Source organism: Seriola lalandi, unplaced genomic scaffold (genome assembly GCF_002814215.2).
Source record: "Seriola lalandi dorsalis isolate HSWRI2012SDOR001 ecotype SW California unplaced genomic scaffold, Sedor1 jcf7180002054690, whole genome shotgun sequence".
In the NCBI taxonomy this organism is placed as follows: domain Eukaryota; kingdom Metazoa; phylum Chordata; class Actinopteri; order Carangiformes; family Carangidae; genus Seriola; species Seriola lalandi.
Genome location: NW_019525243.1, coordinates 999,329 through 1,025,470, shown reverse-complemented (window position 1 = coordinate 1,025,470; position 26,142 = coordinate 999,329). Strand labels below are relative to the sequence as shown.

General features: G+C 42.4%; 1 protein-coding gene across 4 annotated transcripts in view; it reads right to left on the bottom strand.

Annotated features, from left to right (window-relative positions):
- Positions 1-26,142, bottom strand: part of cep112 (centrosomal protein 112) — a 99,773-nt gene that overhangs the window by 5,316 nt on the left and 68,315 nt on the right. For all 4 annotated transcript variants that reach the window (XM_087178511.1, XM_023423220.2, XM_023423219.2 and 1 more), the window contains 3 exons: positions 21,712-21,774; positions 16,282-16,431; positions 4,525-4,614 (listed from right to left, as the gene is read on the bottom strand). In XM_087178511.1, coding sequence (XP_087034637.1) covers positions 4,525-4,614; positions 16,282-16,431; positions 21,712-21,774 — 303 coding nt within the window. The remainder of the gene's footprint in view (positions 1-4,524; positions 4,615-16,281; positions 16,432-21,711; positions 21,775-26,142) is intronic.

Sequence of the window (26,142 nt, the reverse complement as noted above, 5' to 3'; positions counted from 1 at the left end):
AGCCATAGTTTACTATGCAATGTGTGTGGGTGGAAGAAGCAGCATTTCTTTGTAAGAACACCTCTGTTGTGGAGACGTATCCGAGCCTAACAGACACAGAAAAAAGCAGACAAGGACAGGTAAAGAACCAATTCAAATTTCTGACTTCACCGTTTCTCTCAGTGGTGTTGAAATTCAAAACACGAGCAACTCTCAAACTCCCCAAAGATGTCTGACTCGTTCCCTGAGAGACATTGTTCCTTCAGCTTTGCATCCTCTTGCCGCCTCCAAGGTCCCTCCTCTCACATCTCTATTTTTCTCCATGCAAACACACATTTTTCTTTTCTTTCAACATCTTTTTACAGCAAAGGCATGTTTGTTTTTCTGACAGGTGGCAGGAGGCATATGATGGAACCTGAAAAAAAAAAAAAAAAGCCTCCTCACTATTAGCACAGATGTTGGGTGCCTTTGAACAATACTATTGATCAAACCTTCCATGAGGTTTTGGTCATTGACGGACTCCAGATGAGAATGAGCGGGAAAGAAAAGAGAGAAGGGGAAACACAGGGAAGAAAAGTGTGCCACTATTTCCCAAAGCAATGAAAAGGGACTTTGACTTTCTGGAGAAAAATCAGGTTTCATCTCCACAGCTCTTTTTAAAATGAGATTTTGTTTGTTCCTGATGAAGCGTGATTCTCTAGTTTTGAAGACTGCGAGGAGCGGCAGTCGTTTTCCCCTCCCAGTCATCTTAAAATGACAACATTTCATCTATATATAGTCTTTAGATTGTGGTTTTGACTTTCCCTTGCGTTTGGTACTGTCACATGGCGTGGTTTTTGACAGCTGCCAGCAGAAAGGAACAAGCCCTCAACACTTTCAACGTTCAAATGAAGTTTGTCACATCGTTGGGAAGCTTGATGTATGCTAATGAAGTTGGGGTGTGTGTGTACAGGCTTGCGTGGGACGGGTTGTGGGGTTGGGGGATGAGTAGCTGCTGGAAAGACATTTTTGATATACCCCCTTGTTCCAAAGTGACAAAAACCTTGTCAGGAACAATGGGGTACATCAAAAATGACGCCACTCACAAAGTTTGCACCTCCACATCCACTGACTTGGCACTCAGAGAGTTCACCAAGGAGCAATTTGAATTCAAAAACGCTTTGCTGCGAGAGGGAAAAAAGAAACCGCTTCAAAAAAAGGAAAGAAAAAAAAAGGAAAAAAGGCAGGAGGAGATTAGAAGCGGCTACAGATCTTAGTGAAGTTGTTAGAACTATGGGATGGATTGGAAGCTGCTGATGTAATGCGCCTCAACAAAAACAGCACACAGGAAAATGACTGAGCCTACAGAACTTAAGTTCAACTCCTCTGCATTTTTATGTCTGCATCAATACTGAAAACAGCAACAGAAATTATTTATTTTTTATTTTACCAAACTCCCGTGTTATAGGAGGATACATCTTTGAAACGTGTACAGTTCACCATGCCCACTGTATCATTATGTATTTATACAAAGAGCTGTACTCTTCCACATTCTGCTCCTCTCTTCAAGGAGAACTGAACCACACACACAGCGAGCTGCTGATCCGCCATTTTAGAGTGGGGGAGCCTGTGAGGGCCCTGCTAGTGTAAGGCAAGCAACATCTGTGAAGTCTGGGCAGAAATGCTGTTTTAGCATGTGAGGGATCGGATTACAAAGACACGTCTTGGCAGATAAACTTGGACCGTATCAGTGTGAGGAGACTGAGAGTGGAGGCCCTTAAGTTCATTATCATAAACAATGCACACATGCACCGGTGTGCACACAGCAATGCAGATGCACATGTGATGTAGGCTTACACTTGTGCAAACAGTCACACACAAACCAATCCAAAACATACATCAAAAGGGCCGTTTCCTGATTGATACCATGAACACTCTAACACACACCTGACCTTGGGTGGGAGCGGGCTACGAGACAGGAGTAAATATATGATTCAGACAGTCTCTCCCTACACAGGGAGAAGAAATGAGAACCATTCACACACAGATGTTTAGCTCTGAGGAGGACAGTGTAAACCTGCTGCTCTCATTTAAGGGAGAGGGAGAATGTGAAAGGGAGTAATGACAGGAGGAGGACAATGTTGGGGACATTAAAACAGCTGACAACATCAGAAGATAAAAAAACACCATAACATTGAGAAACAACACTTATCTTTCACTAAAAGCAGAAATTTCTGCTGGCCAAGAAAAAGAGCATCAATTGGACTTCATTGCATCTTTACACTGAGGACTGATTGTTCAAGACTAAAGAGCATTAAGTAGACGTGTTGTTTTCTATGATGTTTATAGAGATGAACTATCTCGTTTCCATGTTGTTTTCTAGTAGGTTTGATGATTACCATTGTGTTTTTATGATGTACATTTATATGTGCAATGGTAATTTGGAAATGGCTAGACACAAGTAACGCCCAGAACCTGTCCGTCCTTTGAGAGACAGCTATTAACTAGGTGCAGGCAATTTAACCGTGCACACTGCCACCGCCTCGTCTTACTCTGATGGAGTTACGCTTTGTGTCGAAACGTTGCTGCACCTCATTAAAAAGCTCTTAACTTTAACCATGTGCTTCAGATCTCATCACTCCTGATCCTGTCTCAGTTGTCGTGTCTGTTCAGGCACCGGTTTTAGCTTCAAGTTGGCCGACGAGCCGAGATTCCTTCATTCTTATTCCATTATGGCTCACTTCCTGCTTGTGTCTTCACCGCCAGCTTTGTCACAGCAAAAACAATCTGTGATAAATTAGTGAAATGTGTTTGTGTCGGAGAATCAAGAACTACCTAAAATTGGTACCAAATGCTTCGTTAGATTCTTAGTCTTATTTACCAATTTTTTGCTTCAACATAGTGCCTGGTTTCAATCATAGTGTTGCTAATTTTATTCCAGAGAGCTGCATCTTTGGTATCTGTGCAAAAATTCATCTTCCATAAAAGACTAAGCTTTATACACCACAAGCACTGGTGGGTTTTGAGTGTTGTAATGTGCTTAATAAAACATTATGTTTGCAGCCTTGCTGTGTTTAAACAGAATATCATAAGACTTAAAAACATGTAATTACAATATGTGTTAACATATAGCAGCCAACATGAGTCACTGAGTCAACATCATCTAGTGGTAAGTATAAGTATACGTCATGGCTTCACGGTCTATTAACATCTTTCACTACTAACACAGTATCTGAAAGTCATGTGCAAGATGTTGAAAATGTTCTTGATAAATACTGACTTTTCTTACTTTGGGTTTCTTGCCTAAACACTACAGTTATAACATATGCAAACAATCTGCCGTAGTGGTTGTTAAGGAACTTTGACTTTTAAGTAGAGACAAAAAGATTTCCTCTTCACCTTGAGAACGAAATACTAGTGAGCAGACACATTTCTTTCAACACTCCTTGCAATTGCAGCTCAATACGCTGCTGTGCGAAAGTGTTTTTCAAATCAAACGATTTTGCCCATCTCTGGAAAACTGTTTCACCAATAAATCAATTCATTATGCCTTCAACCGACAACAAACCAACAACCAACAACTGAAATAAATGCAAAGCCAAAAAAACAGCAATTCAAATCCTCATCCAGACAAAATGCTCTGACGTTATAGCAGTCAGGTTCAGGGGTCAGCTCTTCCTAAGTCACAGGAAACAATGTGCAGTGCCTCTACGACTGGGTCAGCGACCAACAGCTCCTAAAAACCACTGACCCCTTCCTACAGATTTATGAAGGCCAGGCACTGAGGTGTGTGACGAGTGTGTGAAGTGTGTACAAGGGTCAGTAGGCGGATCAGAGGGGACACAAGAGAATGAATGCCTTTGGTGTACATACCAGGGGTACAAAGAAGAGCGTCCTGTGTGAGTGCAGTCATTAGTGCTTTCTTCTCTGTGTGTGTCAAGGTCAAAACAGAGGCTGATTACAGGGCATTCTGGAGAGCCACGGGGAGTGTGTGTGCATACAGGGGCTTCCCTCTGAACACAGGCGGTGGTGGCATTCCTGGCCCTAGGCGCTGGCTCTTGAAGCCAAATCTCAAGGAATTTGGGAAATGTGCGAGGGGGCATATATCTGGCTCTGAACAGGAGAATGAGAGATGGAAGAGTGATGAGGGGAGGGCAGGGAAGGAGAGGAAGGAGGTCTTTTGTGGCCCCCTGCAGGGTCTAGTAAGGATGGCAACCGAGGGGTGAGGGGCTAAGGGGCATCAGGTGATGGGGGGGAGCAGAGATGTGTGTTGAAAGGGGTTAGTTAAGAGTTTCAAGAACCCAAAAAAAAAGGGTGGTATAATTATAGATGTTATAATCATATAAATGTTATGTGCTGGCAAGAAGCAAAAAGAAGTGTGATGAAAAGGCTGAGGGCAGTGGGTTGAAAAAACTTCACATTGGGCAGAACGCGTGATGCAATGCTAATGGTGAGGAGCAAACGAGCATGAGTGAGAGACAGGCTGCCTCTCTTGTACATGCCTGACAAGCATGAAAAAGAGATAGTGAGAGATAGAGAGAAAAAAAAAAGAGAGTGATGTATTACCTTCTCTTCAGTCTCGAGCTCTTTGCTAAGCAGCTTCTTCTCTGAGCAGTGCAGCTGCCTCTGTAGACTTTCCACCTTTCCCTGCAGAGCCTGGGGGAAGGGAGAGACAGTCAGTGTTGTCGGCTGACTGACGGAAAAAGAAAAGCAACGAGATCTGTGTGGTGTAATGTGTAACTGACATAAATTGTTACACGCTAATCTATAGTTTCATTTGTGCTGGAAAGGCATAGGCTGACTCTGAATGAGACTGAAACAAAGAGTGTAAGTGAGACAACAAAAGAGATGAGAAAATATTCAAGACAGGGAAAGGTAGACAGATGAGAGGACAGAGGGATAGTGAGGAGAGATGCAGCCTGTGATTAGTTCTCACATGTTAAAAGGCTAATAATGAAGTCACGACAGTAATTACTGGGAAGCTTCCCTCATTAAGCCCAAACTCATTTTTGGACAAGGACACACAAAAAAGAGTGACTTCAGGGAATTAGCAAACTTTCTAGCCTTTTGTAAAGCAGCATTCCTTTAAGGATCATTATTTCTTTGATGGCAATAAGAGAGATATACCGTATCATTTGGTGGATAAGGACCCCTGTAATATGTGGTGCACTACCTGAGTTGATCAAATTTCCCCCCAGGGTGCCAATAAAGAATTTAATCTGTTTTGCTTTCTTAGATGCAGGCAAGAAAGAAGAAAAGATTGAAAGTAAAAGGAAAAAAAAAAAAAGAAAGAAAGAAATGTACTGTATGTGTATGTGGACATTTTTTCCTTTTCTGCCTGTAAGTGATAGCAGTGGAAAGAAAGGCGCAGTTCCTGCATGTGACACAGAACCAGATGTTTTGCATGCACATGTGGACACTTCATTTCTGATTAGTCTGCATGAAAAGCAGAGTGATATGTGCACACTTGCACACGCACACCTTATCGAAAAAGCGCAGACAGGTTTTTACACTTCCACACACACAAACTAATAACAAGTGTGGGGGGGCACTGGTTAGCATCAATCTCCTCAGTGTCTCTCCCCAATGGAGTTGACTGAGCAGGCCAGGTGTTGCCTTGTCGATTCTCAGAGCTGAGGGAACCTCAGTCAAGGTGATAGGCATGACCACCTGATCTACGACCCACTCCACCAACATAAATCTCACACACACACACACACACACACACACACACACACACACACACACACACACACACAGTGTTAGGCTTCAGGGCCAGGATGAACTTCAGGGGAACAACTCTCTGAGAGCTTCTGACTAAAAAGGAAGGAAAGGGCAACACAAATCTTTGTTGTCAGTGAGATTGTTAGATAGAGGAGATTGTGAGATATATAATGGGAAACTCACACCATGTTTTTTTTCTCTTTCTTTTTGACATGTAATCATTTTCTTTAAATAACTTCAAACATCTATGTTCTATCACAGTATGAACCGGCACCAGAACTCCACTGGTGCAGGTAAACTCACTTTTGCTTTGCAGTGCCTCATTTAGGCTTCTGACTGATGGATTTCTCAATCAACACACATTACTAGACTCATGATTTTGGAGCATGGTGAGGTCAGATTCAGCTCTGCAGCATGAAAGGCAGCTGGTCTCCAGCGTGCTGATCCTATTAATCAGGCTATTTCTTAGGCAGTCACGATCCCATTACAGTCCACATCTCCATCCAGTGCAATCTCTTGCCTTCGATTTCATCATTTCATTTTGTTTATTGGTGAATCAAAGGCTCAACGACATTAGAAAAGCCCTTTTAGCGGAGCTGACACCATTTTCAGATTGTAGTGGTCAAGGCATGTGAGTTTCAGTTTATCCCCCCTTTTTCTTTTGGAGTTTTTCTTGGTCTGAATCAAAGGTCTAACAACAGACAGTGTCACAGAATGTGTTGTTCAGACTGTGAAGGCTTCTGAGACAAGTTTCCGGTGTTGGGTAATATAAATAAAAATAATTTAGCATTGGATTTTTAGCAAACACAAACATTATACTACTGTAAGTGTATTTCTTGTTGTATGTCAGTGGATTATCTAGTAGGTATCTCTAGTTCTCACTCTTACCCTAACCTCACCTACATCTATTCTTTTAAGCAGCAGCACAGCTAACGAAGAAGACGCCAGACCCCGACAAACCAACTCCGACTTGCCAAAGCCACTTCTGATTCACTGCACTGTGACACAGCATTTCTGGACCAGGTCTTCTGAGAAGTAAGGCTGACTAGCGGGGCCTCACTGATGACGTGTTCTTCTCTTTCATGTGGGTTCTGTATCTGATGTGCTCAAAACAACTCTGAGGGTAAAAGTTCAGCACTTGTCACTTCATTAATAGAAGTATATGGGATGATTCTGCTGATGAATAAAAGCTCTTTGTGAGTCAGAAAGGACCACGGAAATATTTAGTCATTATTGCTGTCTGACATGATGGTCATATTACACGGTATTTAGGGCTTCAGCGCACAGCAATAGATATATTGCACCAACTCTAATAGACACTTATATGAATTTCAAAAAGAAAAGAGAAAAAAACTAAGTAGAAAATGCAGACACCTGTTTACACCTGCACAGCCCTGGTGCAATATGAATACAAGTATCTGACTTGACTTTAATCCAGTGCTCGCCTGAGGGCAAACATCTCAAACGTTAATGACTTTGCATATTTATACGGCTAATAATAGCAGTCATTTCTCAGTTTCTTCATAGGTAAATATAAGCGAGGACACTTGCACACACACAAGTCCACAAAAAACTCTGAAGAGGATTTGTCACTCCCGAGTGTTGCAGCTGTGATCCTTCGTTTTCCAAGTCTAAGAAGTCAAAGACACACAAAATGCTGGTTGTTTCTATAGTATTGAGTGTGCAAAGGTGCGTGAATGCCTGTGTATAGAGGATCCTGCTTAAAGTGTCTCCAGATGCTCAAGGCGATATGGTCTTTATCAGCCATGCAGACTGGGATCATTGTGAACGAGCCAGGAAGAGGGGGAAATCAGATTTCCTTAGGGACAGATGGAGGGAGGGGATGTGGAAGGAGGGAGAGGATGAAGGATGAAAGAGAAAGGTGCATGAAGGAGTAGAAAGTAAACAAAATGCAAAGCCCACAGCCTGGGAAGATAAGACAGAAATGTGACAATATCAGGTACAGAGAAAACGAAGAAGAGAAAGTTCAGAAAGGTGAGAATGAGTAACAGCGAGATACTGAGGAGGAGGAGAGGGACACGAAGAAGAAAAACATGTGGCCGGAGTGAAGAGATAGGGCAGCGGTGTACCTCTGCTGCCCAGTGCCACAGTCAGGAGCTTCAAGGCCTCTCTCACCTCTCCATCAGCAATGTACCTCTCTGCCTTTCATTCCAAAGTTTGGCTCAAAGGATTAGCAAGGCACACGCGCACGCAAGCACCAACAAACACACCGCTCAGAGCAATCCATGCAGGTATAGGCATGCATTAATATTAACAGCAAAAGTTCTAAAAATGTGAGTGCTACACTCAGTCAAATGAGTGTGCGATTCCAGTATTGTATGCAGACAAACATATACACACAGGCACACCAATGCCTGAGTCATCTTTCCTGGGTGGTCCTCCTGCTCAGATAAGGCAAGCATGTTTCCCTAGGGTGAAGTAAAAGCAACAGAGGGCAGAAAAAAAAGCAAAGAAGAAAGAAGGGAGGGAATAGTGGGAGGAGGAAAAAAGGCCAGGGGCCTCTTTAAACTTGGTGTTTTGTTAGGAGCCGAGCTGCTCTTCATGTGCGGCGGGGCCTTCTATTTGCAGCGTGCTGTCAGAAGTTTCTCCCAAAGTCTGGATTAAAGAGATCCTCTAATGACACTGAGGCTGGACGACTTCAGACAGCAGCAAAAACCTCACACTGCACCGCCTCCAGCCAAGGACACACACACACAAACACACACACTGACAAGAAAAAGGGTAAGAACAGATACATACACAAGGGGCACGAAGCACACAGACATACATAAGCAAAGACACAGTATGAGGACTGCGCCCACACACACACCAGCTTTAGTAGAACAAGGCGTTGTGTGTATGTACGTCTACTGATCTAATAGTAAATAATAAAGGAGGTGCTAACCTCAAGGAGAGATGGATGGCCAGAGAGATGAGCACAGACTCTCTTTTATCTGCACTTTTATCAAAAGACTGTGGGAAAGGTAAAGAAGTGAGTGTAAGAGAAGCTGTAGTAGTAGTAGTAGGAGGAGGAGGAGGAGGAGGAGGAGAGAGGTCTCCCTCCTGAGGTGTTAGAGAAGAGAAACTTTTGCTTTTGCTTTGCTGTCTGTCTGTCTGTGTGTAGGAATAAAGAGACATGCTTTAGCAAGTCGACCAGGACAGCCCCTCTGAAAGATATCACTGATATTGGTATGAACTGACTTGCTTTCAGTGCTTTGATGCTTTTCAGCACTTTTCCCAGAGTTTATTCTGAACTGAAATGGGAAGATACTGCGATGGCAGCAGTAGTGTACCTCTTCTGAATGGCAAACAGAACAGTTATCTCGTCTATTGCAATGCGCACATATGACGGCACAGTTATGGAGGCACCTCTCCTAGCACTGATGAAAATAGTAAGACAATTGCCGCGGTAATGAAGACATGTTGCAACCGAGCTATGCCCACAGGGGGAACACACTGTTCTCTATCTTTCCGTCTCTGTCTCTTTCAGCTGCTGTGAGCTACAGTAGAAAGAGAATAGGAAACAACTCTGTAATATGCACCATATGCCTAGTGCGTGTGTTTGTGTGGGGGCTTACATACATATATTCTGTTTATCAAATAGTATATCATTTAATTGATGTTAAGTTTAGCAAAAGTTACTAATACAATTGCAGCCTCAAAACTCCTGACAAAGTGTTCTGAAACATGGATCACTGTTTTCATTCAGGATCGAATGTTCAGAAAAACATTCACACAAATTGCTAGAGATAGGAATTACTACACAACTCTACAGCTCTATGCAGACTTTGACTTGTTTACACTCATTGCTTTGGATTTAAAGACCTTACATAAACTACCTGGTTGATTCACTGCTCTTATTAATCCCAGTATTATAATATAGGAACCTTACACCTAAGCCATAACAACTTGATAAGGTAATTGTATCTCTGGGTTGTTTCTGTAAAATTGTGTTTTTGAGTAGTGAACACAAAACTTTAACTATACATGGGATTCATTATAAGACATCAGGTCATTATGATTTCTTTGTACTTAGTATTAGGCCTGTGGTTTAATGAGTAATTTCCGTTTGTTGTCCTTGAGTGGAGTGTGTCCTCTATGAGCTGTTCTACTTCCCACGTTCCCTTGTAGCATCCTGGAATGTTATCTCTCTCCTACTTCCACCTCCTCTGATATGCGGATCAAACACTGCCGGGACTCTGCCCACAGCCGGAAAAGTCATCAATCAGCCAACACAATGCACACACATACGGACGCACGCGCACTCAAACATCTACATGGACATGAAGGCATATGGGTGCTTATACAGATACATGAAGAGCATCACAGTGTGAAAGAGAGGGAGACAGATCCACGCCTTCACACATACTTATATAGATCTAAAATGTCACATTTCTAGCTGACACCATTGCTAATATAAAGCAGAAAACAGGCCTGAACTTGAAGTTGTTGTGCACCCTTACTGACAGCACTACTGTCTCCTCTGTCCTTTTAAGATTTAAGAGCACAATGGCCACACAAGGGGCAGGACTGTAAACAGGATTCTACAAAATATATAAATATTTTTTGCCATAACTCTCATCTCAGGACTTCTAAAAGTCCATTATTCAGTCAACTCCTGAGTTGAATACTGTATGTAAATCTCTTGACTTGCTAATGTTCGATGTCTTCACTGGTCAGTTTTTGCTTTGTCTCTTCGCCATTTCATACTAGATAGTTAAAATGCAGTCCAATCAGCACATGTGAGCTGGGAGCAGTGGCACATAACTTTATATGCAAAGGTGCTGTTTTGGTTTATTGGGCAGGCAAACTGAAGATTTGTCTAAAGGCATAAAACTGTCAGCACAGAGCTACAGACTGAGGTGTTGCATCAGTGAGATTGGCAGTAATACACATATTCCGAGGAGCTGTTTAATTCAATGTTAATATTGGAAACATTTCCTAATACACCTTTAAATAAAAATAAGAAGAAAGTGACAGAAACACAGATGGCTTAACAAACTTCAGTAAACAATGCGTAGTTCAAGGTTGACATGAAGAACATAGACATGTGTTCAAGGATTTGGACGGACACACGAACAAGACGACGTGGACACACACACACACACACACACACTACGATTGAAACAGCTCTTTGCCTCTGCAATGGAGGGTATCCAGCACACCTGTTCTTGATCCACTACTGCCATTCCTTCCCACAGGCAAAGTCATCCTTTCAACCCCCTCAGAAACTAATGCATATATAACTACAGAACTACAGACAAACTGCAGCTGCTACAACTAGCCTCACTGAATGTGTGTGTGTTTGTGTGGCCTTGCGTGTGTGCACAGCAAACCTGTCCCACGTTACTGGTATGCATGCATAAAACCAAAGCACCAGGATCACATGGACTCCGTTTAAATTTAACAAAGAAATGTAAACCTCACATTGTCCGGTGTACAAAGACCAGTTCACCTCAAGTATTCACTCTCATCCTCAACCAGAGTGAGACAATGGTCACTGTTGCATTATGTAATGTGTTTGCTGTCACTTCACCCGCAGGACACTACAACGGACCGTCTCTTTGGCTAGCACTAGCAGTTACCGCAGGATGGGCCTGGATCAAAAGTGTATACCTCTGTCTGTGTCTGTGTGCATGCGTATGTGCTAAACACAGGATATATGTGGGTGTATGTCAGAGAAAGCAACACTATTGAAAGATGTAGAAACAAGGGCACTAACTCAAAGCTATGTTTGTGTGTGAGTTTGAGGGACAGAAAGATACAGATAAATACTTAGAGAGGAGAAAATAGGAGGGAGAGATAGTGTATGTAGGCCCATGTGTAAGAATGAGACATGAACAATATGTTAAAGGTGTGTGTGTGTGTGTGTGTGTGTGTGTGTGTGTGTGTACATGTGTGTACGTGCGTGGCAACATTCGGCAGAAAGACAGGAAGCACTGCTGTGGGGAGCAGGAACAGCGGTGCTGATCAAAGCCCAGGCGGGTGACACTATGGGCGGAGTGCCATTGTTTATTCACCAGCCACCTCTCCCTTTTGGCAGGGCGAGGTGAGCATGTGTGCTTGTGTATGTGTGGGGAGACAGACAGAGTTTGAGACAGAAAGAGTTCGAAGATATAGAGTTGGAGAGAGAGGGTGTGAGAGAGAGAGAAGACACAGTGTGTGTGTGTGAGTGTGTGTGTGTGTGTGTCTTTGTACCTTTCTCTTGGCAGACTAATGTGGGCTTGAGGTCTGTCAGATTTGGCAGCTGCACATTTCAGGCAAGTGCACACTCACACTCATTCATATGGCCTCGCACATTCAAATGCGCACGCACATGAGCACGCACACGCACGCACACACACACACACACACACACACAGACAGACAGACAGACAGACAGCCAGACAGACACACTGCCTGTGCAAATGGCCACATAAACACACATCATGCACTCAACTAATCCCAACAACCTCACTATTAAACTTCACATTCACCTCAAACCCCTGTGTCTCATCAAAGAAGAAAAAACATCCACAAAATGGAGACACTTCACTAAGATACCACATGTAGGGAAACAGATGACATCAGGAAGTGGATACTCCTCTAACCCAAATGCTGGCTATGTCCCAATACGCTACACTGGCTTCCTCTATACTGGTTCTCATTCCCCTTACCTGATATGAATAGACTGGACAGATGAAAGTAAATGTGACACTTTCATCTTGCTTTCACCTTCCACAGTCCTTTGACACCAGGCCGGTTCCAGTGCATTAAAACTGCCCACTCCTGCCTTGCCTACTGTTATGAGATAATTGGTAACCTAAATATAACTGGATCAGAAATAGCGGCCCACAAACTACTCTGACCACAACTCCATATGAGACATCATTCATAGGAAACGGAGGCGGGAGGTAAGGTGAAACATTGAAGGGGAATTTAAAAAACCTCAGCTTCTTTTTTATTTATTGTCCAATGTCCCAAAGCAATGAGCTAAAAGTGGCTAAATGCTGCAGAATTGGATTTCAGCAGCACTAAGAGCGTGTTCATATTACATTCAGTAATTTGTTTCAGTGTGCATATTAAAAAAAAAATCCCTAATGGAGCTTTAAATTCATATCAGAAGGTCAAAACAACAAGGCTGCTTGGTGAACCACTAGTCTGTCTGCTCATTAATCTGGACCAGGGTTTTGCGGCCTGCCTGTGCACTTTTCTGCAACAGTTTGCAACACACGCTTTGATATTTAGTCTACTTGCTATTCAAACTGAGTAGAGCAGCATCAATGCAAAGCCAGTGTCCCTGTCTGTGACAACACATGCCAAGCAGGCAGGCACACACTCAAGCACTAATGCCTACACACACACACACACACACACACACACACACACACACACACACACACACACACACACACACACACATGCTCCCACGACATAAAAATACTCCACCTAAACGTCACTTATACAAAAAACCCGGGATAATGAGCATACTTAACTGTACTACCGTTGTTCTAAAAAAAGGGGTTTACAAGATACAAAGGTCTCTGCAGTTAACACCAACATTTAAGAAGTCACAAGTACAGTAGAGCCACAGAGGGAGCTAAATTCAGGCTAGAAACGGCAGAACCGGGCTGGCAAGGAAAAAGAGGGACATCTGATCTGGTGCACCATGCATTCAGAACAACTGTTTTGGGATTATCCCAATTCAAATGCGCGGCTAACTTTGATGTTATTTTCTTCCCCTCCCATTGTCTGAAGCCCCTCGCTCTCTTCATAATCCGAGCCCTTTGAAGTGAGCAGCATGGAAACAATGTCAGCAGGCGACACACTCCCTCTGATGGCCCACTGACAGCTCTCCGCCATTTCTTTCGTTCTTTTTTTCTCTCTCCCCCTTTCTTCCCTTGTCCGTCTGTTTGCTGTCTCAATCCTCACACTTCCTCCAACCTTTCATTGCCTCTGCCTTTCTTCCCCTTCATTGTTTACCATCTCACCCGCCTCCTCTCCCTTTTCTTTCAAGTTTACACCAACTCTATTTTATTCCTTTATTTTCTGTCTCTTTATTTGCTGTTTGACCAATCTTACCTTCTTCTCCCCCACTGATTCTCTTCTTCCCCTCATGTCTGGCCTTTAATAAGCAATTCAACCATTAATTGGAGTCTCATTAGCGGGTGGCTAATACAGCGGGGATCATAATAATGAGGACACAGATAATGGAAACAGAAAGCTTTTGTCTGCTCCCAACACATATGCCAAGGCCTGTGTCTTGTAAACAGCCTATGACAGGGGAGACAGAGAGAGTGTGTGTGTGTGTGTGTGTGTGTCATGGTACAGCTGCATTACAAGCAACAAAGCTACAATATGAACAAGTGTAGCCGGCAACACTGTCACAGAGTCTCCCTTAAAGTGACAATCAAGAACCCCAGGGAGCATGATAACACAGCGACAAACATTGGATGAATTATTGTGTAATTTGTATTCTAGTGTATGTAACTGCATCATCATCATTAATGTTTGTGTTGCTTTTGTCCCACATTTAGATAGCAACTACTGTGACTGTGAATAGCTAACTACTCTCCTCAGTGAAAGAGGAATAACATATGAATTAAATAAATTTGATCATGGCAGAATATCAGTTGATTTTTGTTGATCATTGTGCCACTTGAGCATAAGCTGCTCATCTTCTGCAGAGCGTTTTGCATGTGTTTAGTCTCACCTAAAATGACTTTGTGAAGCTTTGTTGATCATAATCTGAACACAGAGTGATTATGCCAGTTTATGAATAGGTAAGACAGCGGTTCTGAAAAGATCTGGAGTTCACTATAAACTTCGCTTGGGTCAGAAAAACAACTGTGAGGGACGTGGACAGATTTGGACTACAGAGCCACCGTCAGCCTTTACTTTCAATCATGTATTGGTAGCAACAGAGGGTATGATATTTCAGACATTTTATGTGTATGGCAGGGTTTGGGATAGCCATTTCAGGGCAAACTGCCCACTTTTAGGAAAAAGCTCAGCTCTGAGTGAGGGGGGATTGGGCTACCAGGGCCTGGAGGGAGAGGAGATCTAAAGGGAGGCTGAAAGACCTGCCTCCTTACTATATAAGGCAGCTGCAACCACAAACAGACAAGGTTGAGTTTGGAAACATGTGCTGATCCCAGACACAACAACTCTTTATTTAGTGAGCCACGCCCAATCAACTGCCACTGTGTCCCAGTGTGGTTGCTAGGGCAGAAGGCAGATTAAAAGATCCTGTTATTCCAAAAGAGAAATGTGCATGGGGGAGGATGAAGATCAGGGTAACGATAAGGGAAATAAATGACTGACCACTTTTACTAATCAAGTGTCTCAATTATTAAACAGTGGCACAAGTCAAACATGGAAATCTTTCACCACAAGAGACATTTTTCATGTCCAATCTCTAAACTGCATGAACTAATATTGCTCTATAGATGCAGTTTAAGTGGGACACGTTAAAAGAAATAAACACAAGTGAAAAAATAAAGTTAATGCTAAAAAAAAGGAGCTTGACTGTAAATTTTATCTGTAGAAGAGAATGACCGTAATGATATAGAGAGGCTCTGACTTAATAAAGTGGGGTGCAGCAGACAGATTTATTAGGTTCAGCTAGACACACAGCACACAAGCCACTTAAAGACACTATGGAGTTTGCAACTAGCCATAAAATGACAGAGCACATGCTCAATACAAACTGTGACCATGAGTTAACAAAAGAAAAGTGACCCGTGTCTACTCTATAAAAGTCAAATCCAGACAAGGCTTTTTTGAGGACGCAGTTTACTGACGCCCCCTCCACGACGAACACCACAGAGACCAATGATAAAGGACAGGAAGTATATAAGACTGCTAGGAGATAAGGGAGACAGGAAGATAAGAGAAACAGATAAAACAGTTGTCACCTTGAAGATTGACTAAAGTGCAGTGCAGATGCTGCTACAGGTACAGTTTTTAATCCCCATGCCGGTGTATTAACGTACTAAAGCAAAAACAGTATGTAATAACTAACAAACAACTCGTCTAAATCAGATATTTGGGGGAGTTTGTTTATTGTGAACCATCCCTTAATCAAACAACTTAATTGAACTATATACAATATTATGAAATCTAGTTAATAGTGTGTTTCTGCAGATGTTTTCTTTGTAGAAGCAGCAGCTCTCTTTCCTCCAGATGGAGGAAATTTTAATAATAATTTAATAATTTTCAATAATTTTAAGGCAACTTCAACTTGATACAGACCAAACTGGGTCATTCACTTCTCCAACATTTTATCTAATACCAAGTTTTTATTCAACATCTCACCAGATTGAGCCATTTGCCACTACTTTAGAGCTTTTCCCGACAAAGTCAACTCTGTTATAAAAGACTGCAGCAAACACTGATAATGCAGTAATATTGCTCTGGACTCCAGACGTAGTAAGTTATTAAAAAGCTCCATGCTATGTGTAGAGGAGCGGCATTTTGCAAACACACTATATACTTACTGAATTCTTATAAAATGGAAAGAATGCAGCATAGTAATTTAGTTTGTCATATCATCAATGTTAATCGATGCAATCATTAAGGGTGATTAAGTGACTGATCTCTTAAGCGTCCAACACTGACCTGACTGGCCTGATCGGCACGGTGAGTTATTGTCCTCCTCTCCTCGTCCCATCGAGCGTTGGCCTCCTCCAACTGCCTCTCCATTGCCTGCTGCAGACGAACAGCCTCCTCCTTTGCGTCACATGCAGATGTCTGTAACTCCGCAATTAGCTAAGGGTGAGAAGAAAATGAATGGTTGATTTTAATTCTTAATTTTACCTGGTGTACCTGACCTCGTGTGTAAAGGAGTGACAAAACATCAGCACAAATGGCTGATGGACTATCGACCACATAGTGTTACACCCACTGGTCACTGAGTAAATAATAACACAAGTTGGCATACTGACAAATGCCCTCTCTGCTCTAGGGAACATTTCTTCCAGTGTGTATATAACTTATAAGTTATATGTACTTTTTCTATGCTTATGTTTGAAACAAATGATGTGGTAAAACAATCAAAGTGGAGAGAAAACCTGCTGCCAGACGCAAAATGCAAAACAAGTTCACTAAACAATGTTGATTTGCTTCATATCACTGGTCTCACTTGTAAGTGCATTTCATATTTGTCATGGATTAAGGTGGCAGTAACAACCTCCTTAAAACACTGCTTTTCCCAGAGTCTCGTGTCTTTTTTGAGTTGAGACAGAAGACAGAGAAAGAGAAGAGAGAGGCAAAAAAAAAAATAGACAGGAAGGAAAAAACAACTTCCTTTTTGAAGAGCAGAGTGACTTTGTGTTGGTGAACTTGCGGTGCACACCAAGATGAAAAGGAGCTGCCTCAGCTTTGAAATCCTCCAGTCAAAATTAACATTCTATTTAAGCCACTGTCAGGGAAAGGCTGAGGAAAGATGAGAAACAGTAAAAGAGAGAGGGAGTGGAAGGGAGAGATGGGGAAATAGAAGGAGACAGAGGGGGGGGGGGGCAATGCTGCTGCTAGCTTTGGGCTAGACAGATAATTGTTTACCGTGTTCGAACTCTGGAGGACTAGCCCTGCTGGAATCTGGAATTGTGTGGGAGTGTGGGAGTTAGGGTGGTGCGGGTCGACCACAGAAAGAGAGAGAGAGAGAGAGAGAGAGAGAGAGAGAAAGAGAGAGAGAGAGACAGAGAGATATGAGAGGGAGATTAGGCTTATTTTGTCAGTGGGAAAGCCACATGAAAGCAACAAATGGCACGTTATTATGGGAACATCATTTCTGGGTGTAATAATTATTTTGCAATATGGATCCCCTGCATCTGCTGGTCTTCAGCCACGGGGCGGTGGCAGCACTCTAAGCTACTCAGCTCAGCTGTCTGTCTTGTTATTCCTGTATATATACACCACAGCACCTTTTCCTCTGATAGCCAGCCATGCCTTTTTAAGTCTGTAATTGGTCTGGTGAGACTTCTCTATTTTTCCCAGCCTGCGAGCATCTCTGTTTTGGGCTAAAGGCAGGCTTACCTCTCCATGAACCTAAGGTAAAAGACGGGGGAGAAATGAGCAGGCCTGGTGTTTATTCACCTGTTTGTAAACGGAAAGGTGAATAACTAAGGCCACAAAAGTAAACAAGTTTTCACACTTGCGAGTGGGAAAGGTGCTGAATTAGTGAAACCTGGTTCAAGACCTCTGATTTGCTGTGGACACCTTTTTTCAGTCATTTAAATAGTGAGGTGAAAATAAAACTGTAAATGATAAGAAAAATGCTCAGTCTTCAGACATTAAGTTTTTTGTATGCATAGCAGTCCAAAGAGTGGGCCATACACCAAAAACACTGATTTGTGACTGAATCAGTTTGTAAACTGACAGAAAGTTAATCTGTAACAACTAATTTTTGTAAGTAAATTTTCCCTTTTCTAATAAGAAAACACATATGCAGATTAATTGATTAAATAATAGTTAGTAACAGGCCTATGAAAAATCAGCTATTGTTAAGTTAAATTACTGTATGGTTTGCTGACAGTGATGAAAAACTTTATAGCTTATGTCAATATGTGTATCTACAACTTTTATTTCACTGCATTAAACCACTTTCTAGCTTATTGGGGGCTGCACAGCAAGATGGAGCATTCTGACATATTGTTTTAGTGTTAGCAAACGGTTCCCTGTTTATACATCTTTAGCAGCTAAATGGCAAACTTTGCTAACCAGCTAGTTGCTAACATTGTCTGCGTTTGGTGCTGGGAAAGTAGTGTGCAGTGGATTTACAGAGCTTTTTTCCTTAAAACAGTTCACAGTGATATGTGATGATGAGAGCGGTGAGACTGAACCAAAACCGTAAAGTCAGAAGACGTAAAACCAAAACGAAGTGCTGATAAACAGGAAAACGCCCCATAAAGCTGAGGAGGGCTATAGAGTCAGGTAATGATTATCTGTGGGTTGATGACTGTTTGACTCCCTTTCACATTACATGTGGCCCTTAATCCACTTAATATAAAAGTATTGATTATAGCTGCTTTAAGAATAAAGATAATAAACAGAAGTATAAACAGGCAGGGAGATAAATTACTCTTTTCAAGCATTTGTTTTTTTAAAGGAGTGAGAATGCATCAAAAGTAATAAATACTGTAACAGATCCTATTTGGTTAATACATGCCTAAAAGGTCACATGTGAACACTGTTTGTGGAAGTTAACAACCGGTATTGTGCTGAAATAAATGAGATAAATTTGCATATAGAGTGAACTTCAACCTTCTTTTCCAGAACACGGTACTTCTCATGCACTCTGCCTCCCATGGTAAATTCCCTCCACCTCCTACCTACTCCCACGGTGGACGGTCAGGGATAAAGTAATGATCTCCCACCAGTACCACAGCTACCACCCACTGTAGCCTGATCATTAAGTGGGGGAAGAGAGCAGCCCTGTTCAGTTCACAGGTCACCCAGGAGGACCACTCACAGCTAGACGCTTAACACACAGGATTATATTGGAGAGACACTAATTAGGAGAGCCTGTGTATATGTGTGTGTGTGTGTGTGAGTGAGAGAGACAGAGAGAGAGAGAGAGAGTGTGTGTGTCAGTGAAAGAAAGACAAAAGCAAGGAGGTAATGTGCAAGAGAGAGGGGATGTGTGTGTGCATGCACGTAAACATATACCCTTATGTGGTGCGTCTCCAGTCCCTCAGGATAATGTATGGCATGGTATGTTTTTAATTGGGCTATTAGCCATGCAGCTGAGCTCAAGAGCGATGCCCCCTGTCAGACACTGAGGGGTTAACAACTGGGGTTAGCCTTGGAGGTTCAAAGGCCTCTTGTTTACATTTGACTGAGTTGCCCCAAGGGGTAGGTAACATAAACCCCTCCCGCTCCACCTTTACCTTTTAAAACAAAGCCGCCCAAGCCCACGACAAATAGCCTGCATTAATCACGCATATTAATATATTTGCACACTACCCACACCTTCAGCATAACTTTTCTGTATAACAACACACTTCAACAAAGGTGTTGAATTCTGTGCACTGAGATGTTTCTTTAATGTCAGAGAGAGTGTTGTTTGTTGAACCTGTGCCAGCTTTGTGTCCCTAAAACAGGATGAGGAGGATTAATCACTTGTTGCTGTGTATGTGGTGGCGTACCGCACTGCCAAAGCGGGCAAACATAGCTGAACTTTCGCACAGCATCCGACTTCTTTTGAAGTCGAGCATTGTGTAACCTAATAAGCTACCGTTTTCTCACAACATCTGCTTGTCAACCCCGCTTTCAACTCTGTGCCTTTGCCAGCCAACCCAAAATGGGGGGATTTAAAGAGGAGAAGAAAGAAAGAAAAACAACAACCCCCCCCTTGAATCTTCTCTTTGGGTAACGAGGTGCAATTACGGCCAAATGAGTGTGATATTTTAGCCTGCTACATAATCAAGAAGACAACTCTTTTCTATACAATGTAAACACTACTTAGGGTGTTTTGGATCTTTTAAACCGACGAGGTAAAAGCTGCCTGAACTTTCTGAGACATTTTGCTGAATGACGGGGTGTCCTGAAAAGTTATATTCCTGGTTTGAGAGTAGAATTATCTCTGTTTTAAAAGGGCTCAGTCTGAGGAGACAAGCAGTAATGTTAAACATATGGCCCTCGATTAGAAAGGTTTCCAAAGTGTGGTCAGGCGATGCTATGACAGGAAGAAGTATTAGAGGCAGGCAAGAGAAAGTGAAGGACAGGAGAATACTACTGGAGGTGAACGGACAGGGGACAAAATGTAACAGCAAGAGTGAGAAATATAATTAGGGTTCTTTTAAGGTCGATTTACACTTCTGCTTCAAGATGTTGCAGAGGCTACTTGTGTGGGCTCAGTAGCTCCCATCAAAGAACTACATAACACATCAGGGCTATGGGGACTGCAGCGATCACACAGAGAGCTGGGCTGCTTGTGTTCTCCTACATGTTTTCTATGATGGTAGGGATTGCTGGTAGTAAAGACAGCATGGAGAAGGCTGAAGTAAGGCTCAGTTAACTTCTCCTTTGGAGTATCTAGACAAATGTTCATTTTGCAATATATCTAACAAAGCTTTTCCAAATGCAAACCTTCCCATTATGGCTTTCTGTCACTGATATTAGTTAATGCACAGCACGGCACGACATATATGATATACAACACATTCATCTAGTTTGCAGGGATGCTATGACATTCAGTGGGGTAAATTCCACAGTCAACCATAAATCACTTCCAAAACAGAAGATATTGATGGTACAACTCAGTGAAGAAGCATAAATCTGAATGCATCACCTTTAATATATAGTACACAGCATTCAAAGTCCAAGCTATAGCAGTACAAGTGGGCACTACAAAGTGACCAGTACAAGGTAGATCAAGCAATGTGTGGATTTTAAAGCAGCATTGATTGATTGATCTTTGATCACTTGAGGGCAGCTGAATAAGCTGTAAACACAATATTGATATACTTACTTAGTGTTTATTAACACATTTAGGAGACACTAAGCAACATTAGCAATTAACTTGGAGTCATGTTTCAGGCCACCTTATGAATGTAAATCTAATATTTAAATACAGAGAGGAATTGTCTTTTAGTATGAAGCATAAAAAACTGACTTCACACAATTCTGTTCAAGCTGCTCAATAAAGTTTTTGAAGCAGTCACTTATGGATGGAGATAATAAGAAACATACAGTGTACTTCTGTGTTTTATGTGTGCATTTACTTGTCTGAACTTTGCACAAACCTCATGCCAGATATGGGATCTGTGTGTGTGTGTGTGTGTGTGTGTGTGTGTGTGTACCTTCTTGCGCACTTGTGTGTTTGTGCATATCTGCTTAAGGGTAAAGGGCAGGGTGGCTTGCTCGGTGTTCAAGAGTGAGTGAGTGAGAGTGTGAGAGTGTGTGTGTGTGTGTGTGTGTGTGTGTGTGTGTGTATTTTCACGCGTGCTACTGCACCTCTTCCATGAGTACATTTTCCAACTGTTTGGTGGAAAAAGAGGAATATAAAATGAAAGAGAGGAAAAGAAGGTAGAAGAGAAAACTGATTACCTGGGCAGACTTGGTGAGCTTCTGACTGTACTCCTTCTCAATCTGCTTCAACCTGCTGTTGGTCTGCAACGAGAAGGAAGAGGAGAGTGTGAGAGAGAGATATGCAGACAGACGGATAGAGACACACCAAGAGAGAGAGAGCTGTGAAGTCCTCTGTTAGGAAATGCACAGAGACACACCACCCACCCATTCTAACCATACTTACATACACACACACACACACTCACTCATGTTGACCTCTGCCTCTTGGCAGTGTGTCCCTGTGGTGCAGGCCTGTGGCCCCTTGGCACAGTGCCAGTCCCAACGCTCATGTGTGCCAGCAGGTAGTGACGGGCATGGTGCACAGTGGGCACCACTTCTCTTTGATCCCCTGCCAACAATTCATCACTTAACAAGAAGGGGGGCAGGGGGGGGAAATTAAAACTTTGCTGCCAATTAGCTATTGGGAGGAAAAAAAGAGAGGTGATCGGGAGAAGCTGGGAGACACAACACGGTGGAGACAGAATAGGAGTGAATGGGGATTGTTGTTAGGAGTTTATTGAGCGCCGCTTGTCTCTTTGTTTTCCGCTGTTTTTCTATGGGAAGCTAGCCAGCTGGAAGCAACGACTGCAAGTGTCTAACACAAGATAAGTCTCCTTTCAGCTAGCTGTGTTGTGATGCCAGAGTTACAATGAGAGGCTGAACGGTGGAGTGAGATAATTAGGTGTAAAGTGCTGGAATTCGATGGGGATGTCAATGACTGCCTGTACGCATAGTGGCAAGGTCTATACAAGTGCTGTAGAAAGACTAAGGCTCAAATTAATGGGGGATATACGGTAGGTCATTATCTGAAAGGCATTCAAGTCTTTTCAGGGGATTTGGATCAACTTAAGTTTATAGTCTAGTCTGAAAGTATACAGTAAATCAGTATATTTTTCAGATTCTCTCGGGTATTATTTTGAATGCTCACATAACGCAGAAATCAGCAGTTATTGTCCTTCATAAATCTTTGCGCTACACTTTTCTGACTACCAGTTGCTTGTATTTACTGTACCGTGCTGTTTTATTTTGCATCACTGTATGCCAGTTACTCTTTATTGATAACCTAATCAATTTCCCCACAGGTGTTACAGAGGTTGTATCTCATCTATTCTCTGTAAAACTGTTAAATATAACAATTCTTGAAAAATTCCTGTTCACATATGGAAATGCAAAAATAACTACAAAACACCAGTCATGCAAAATACTTTTGAAATTATTTTAAAATGCAGTAAACCTGATTTAAACATAAAAGCCGACATACACAGACACATGAGAAACACACACACATACTTGACTCTCTTGTCCTGACAGCCACTGACAGACCGACAACTCACTACCAAACACTGTTTCAGTGAATGCACCCCTCGCAGCCATCAACACCTGAGCTTCGTTTGGACTCTGCAACCCATCCAAACACTTCCTGACAAACACTGCCGTCCGCTCTGAGCGGACACACCTGTCACCACGGAAACACAGAGCCATCACCAAGGATACGGGCCTGTCTTCCTGCGCCAGGACTCTGAGTGGCGGCCTGCTTGTCCCTAGGGGCTCTATAGCAGCTGATGAGAGAGGGGGAGACAAAGAAGGGTGTAGAAAAGGCAAGAGAAAGAACTGTGTGTGGGAGAGGGGCACAAATGGAGGCCTTCGATGTTTTTTCTGTACAGCTGACACATTTGTTGTCTCCTTTTACTGCTGCAGTAGTGCTCCATCTTGGCTACAGCTTAGTTGAAGTGACACTGGGGTAGTTAGTGTTTGGTATTTTTAGCTATAGCTCTGCCTCTTAGCAGGCTAATTTTCTTAGAAAAAACGCCATTAATACAAAAAACATGTCACAATCAGAGGCACCACACTTCTTTGATTTGATGTCATTATCTTTGCAATTCATGTTTTAGAATAAAAGGGATGCGGCTTTCTAGTGAAAATGAAAGAGAAATATCAGCATCATCTCTGCAATTGACTGTGGGGTAATGAAGTGAGTGTGACTATCAACTGTATATGATGGTGAGTTCACATGTGAGTGTATTCATAGAAACATATGGCCGTATTGACATGCATACATGCTCAGATGTTTCATAAAAACATAAAGAGCTTGCTACTAGCCTATTCCTTTTACCGACACTCAGGGGAATTTAGCAGGAAGCATTATACAACATCATACATTATACAGCTCAACCATCTAAACACACATAAAAAATGGTTGGAAATAGATGAAGATGTGGATAGTACATGCGAGGAAAAACAGCCTAACAGGACTGACAAATACAAAGGGAAAATTAGAGATAAATTAAAAGCCTAGCCATACGTGTGTGTCTGTGCGTATGTGTGTCTAAGCACTTTCAAAGAGACTACCTGTACCCTGCCAAAGGCATTTTCGTGCTGAAGGCACTTTGAGGCTGTATCAGGCTCTTCAATCGCCTCTTAATCCTAGCTGTGTGGAGTGCAGCTGCTTTGAAGTGTGTGTGTGTGTGTGTGTGTGTGTGTTGTGTGTATACTGGTATGTGTACGTGTGTATGTATGTGTGTGTGATAAAGAGAGTGGAAGTGGATCTGAAGGCAAGGCATGCACCGCTTACCAGAACTTAATTAATAATCTGCAGTGGGAATCAGGCCAAACACACACACACAGACACACACACACACACAAAGACTGGCAGGAGTAAAGATATGCACACAAGTCACACTTACTCAAACATAGATAATGGACAAACAGGACACATGAAGGCCAACACACAGCCAGAGTTTGATCTATAGCTGTTTGGAAGTGAGATTTGCTCAAGGTGCGCAGTCCCTTTGTTTTGAATGGACCATTGTATTGCTGCTAAAGGAGGAAGAAACCAAAAGTAAACATTTCTCAGTAGAGAAATGCTGCCAACACATGACAACCTCTGTGTGGGTGTGTTAAAGTGTTTTTTTGTTTGTTTGTTTTTTTTTAAGTATTTTCAGAATCTGTTCAATCTGAAGTCTACAATCCTGAGCAGGATATTGTCTCCATATGGCATTTCTCCTATATGTCTCCAATCTGCTCATGTTGCTATTGGAGCTATTACGGTTTTCAGCATCGTCTTAAAAAGACGCAAAGATGATGTCACTAAGGACACAATGTGACCGCCAATTGACAGGTAATTAGGTAAAGGGCAGGGATGTTTTTATGACGACTTTCAACATGCTACTTGACGTGAAGGTGGAACTGCACTACGAGGGTAATGCTGCTCTCCAGACAATTTATAGCATCCATTTACCGGGGGTTTTAAGACAGACGGAACTCAACCGCTATGGCACTTTCTACGCCGTCACCCAGACACTATTGAAGCAGAGCAACCGACCCCGGCAGTAACAAATGAAACCGACTGGCCGCACACACTGCAGAGTGTATTGCTCAGGACCCAAGGAGGTGCAGTGTTGAGTGTGAAGTTGTTTGGATGATACTCTCAAGAAAGTTAAAAGCTGGATTAACGCAGGCCAAGCAATCAGCCCCCTACCGACAGGCACATTTTGAACGGCCACTGCACTAGTTCTTTTAATGGTGTTTGGTAGTTTCACCCTGCACACAACATGTTGTATATTGCACTCTGGGGAGCTGATTTGTGGGGTTCATTTCTCGAAAACAAAAAAAAGAAAAAAAGAAAAAAGAAAAAAAAATGATTTCAAAGAGAAGCTATTCCCCATTGCTCCACCAAAGCCTTCAGTTTTAGTGGCAGCAGTATTTGTAAGCATTCAAAATGATTCTCTGTTCACCACGCATGTCTCTCATAACAATTTGAGTTCAATCTGCCAGCGAGGGAGAGCGGGGAGATGTTATTTGCTCGTTTGTCTGTAATCATTGCTGTCTTGCTGTGCTCGCCTGTGTATCTGTGTGTGCGAGAGAGAGAGTTGCTGCTGTAATGACAAGAGGCTTTATTTCCATTTCACAGTTTGCCATCACTGCCTGTCAGTAGTGATTCTCTTCATCCCCGCTATTCACTGTCAGTGCTGCATCACACACAGTACAGAAATAATGTATCATGGGCACACACAGACAGGCATACACAGATAAACATACATCAAAAACACAGACACGCACACACAACATACCAAATGTTCAGTGATTACACACTCAACCAGCCAGTTCTCGGTATCAGAAAACCAATTACATCCATTACCATCAGTGTGAGTGGGTTTAACACTTAACCCACATCATAAAATCTAGGAAAAAAGTTAGTTTGAGGCTTTGAATGCCTTAAGGATGGAGTTGCTTGTAGAATCACAGATTACTTTAACATAAGCGGGTGGACAGACTTTAAAACCGCAGAAAAAGTGTCTCAGTCATGCTTTTTGTGCACAGATTTGTGTGGACTAGTTTATAGGAAAACGTCTTTACTTAAGATGACTATTACGGCAAAAATTTTACTAAGACGGATGTAACTTTTTTTTT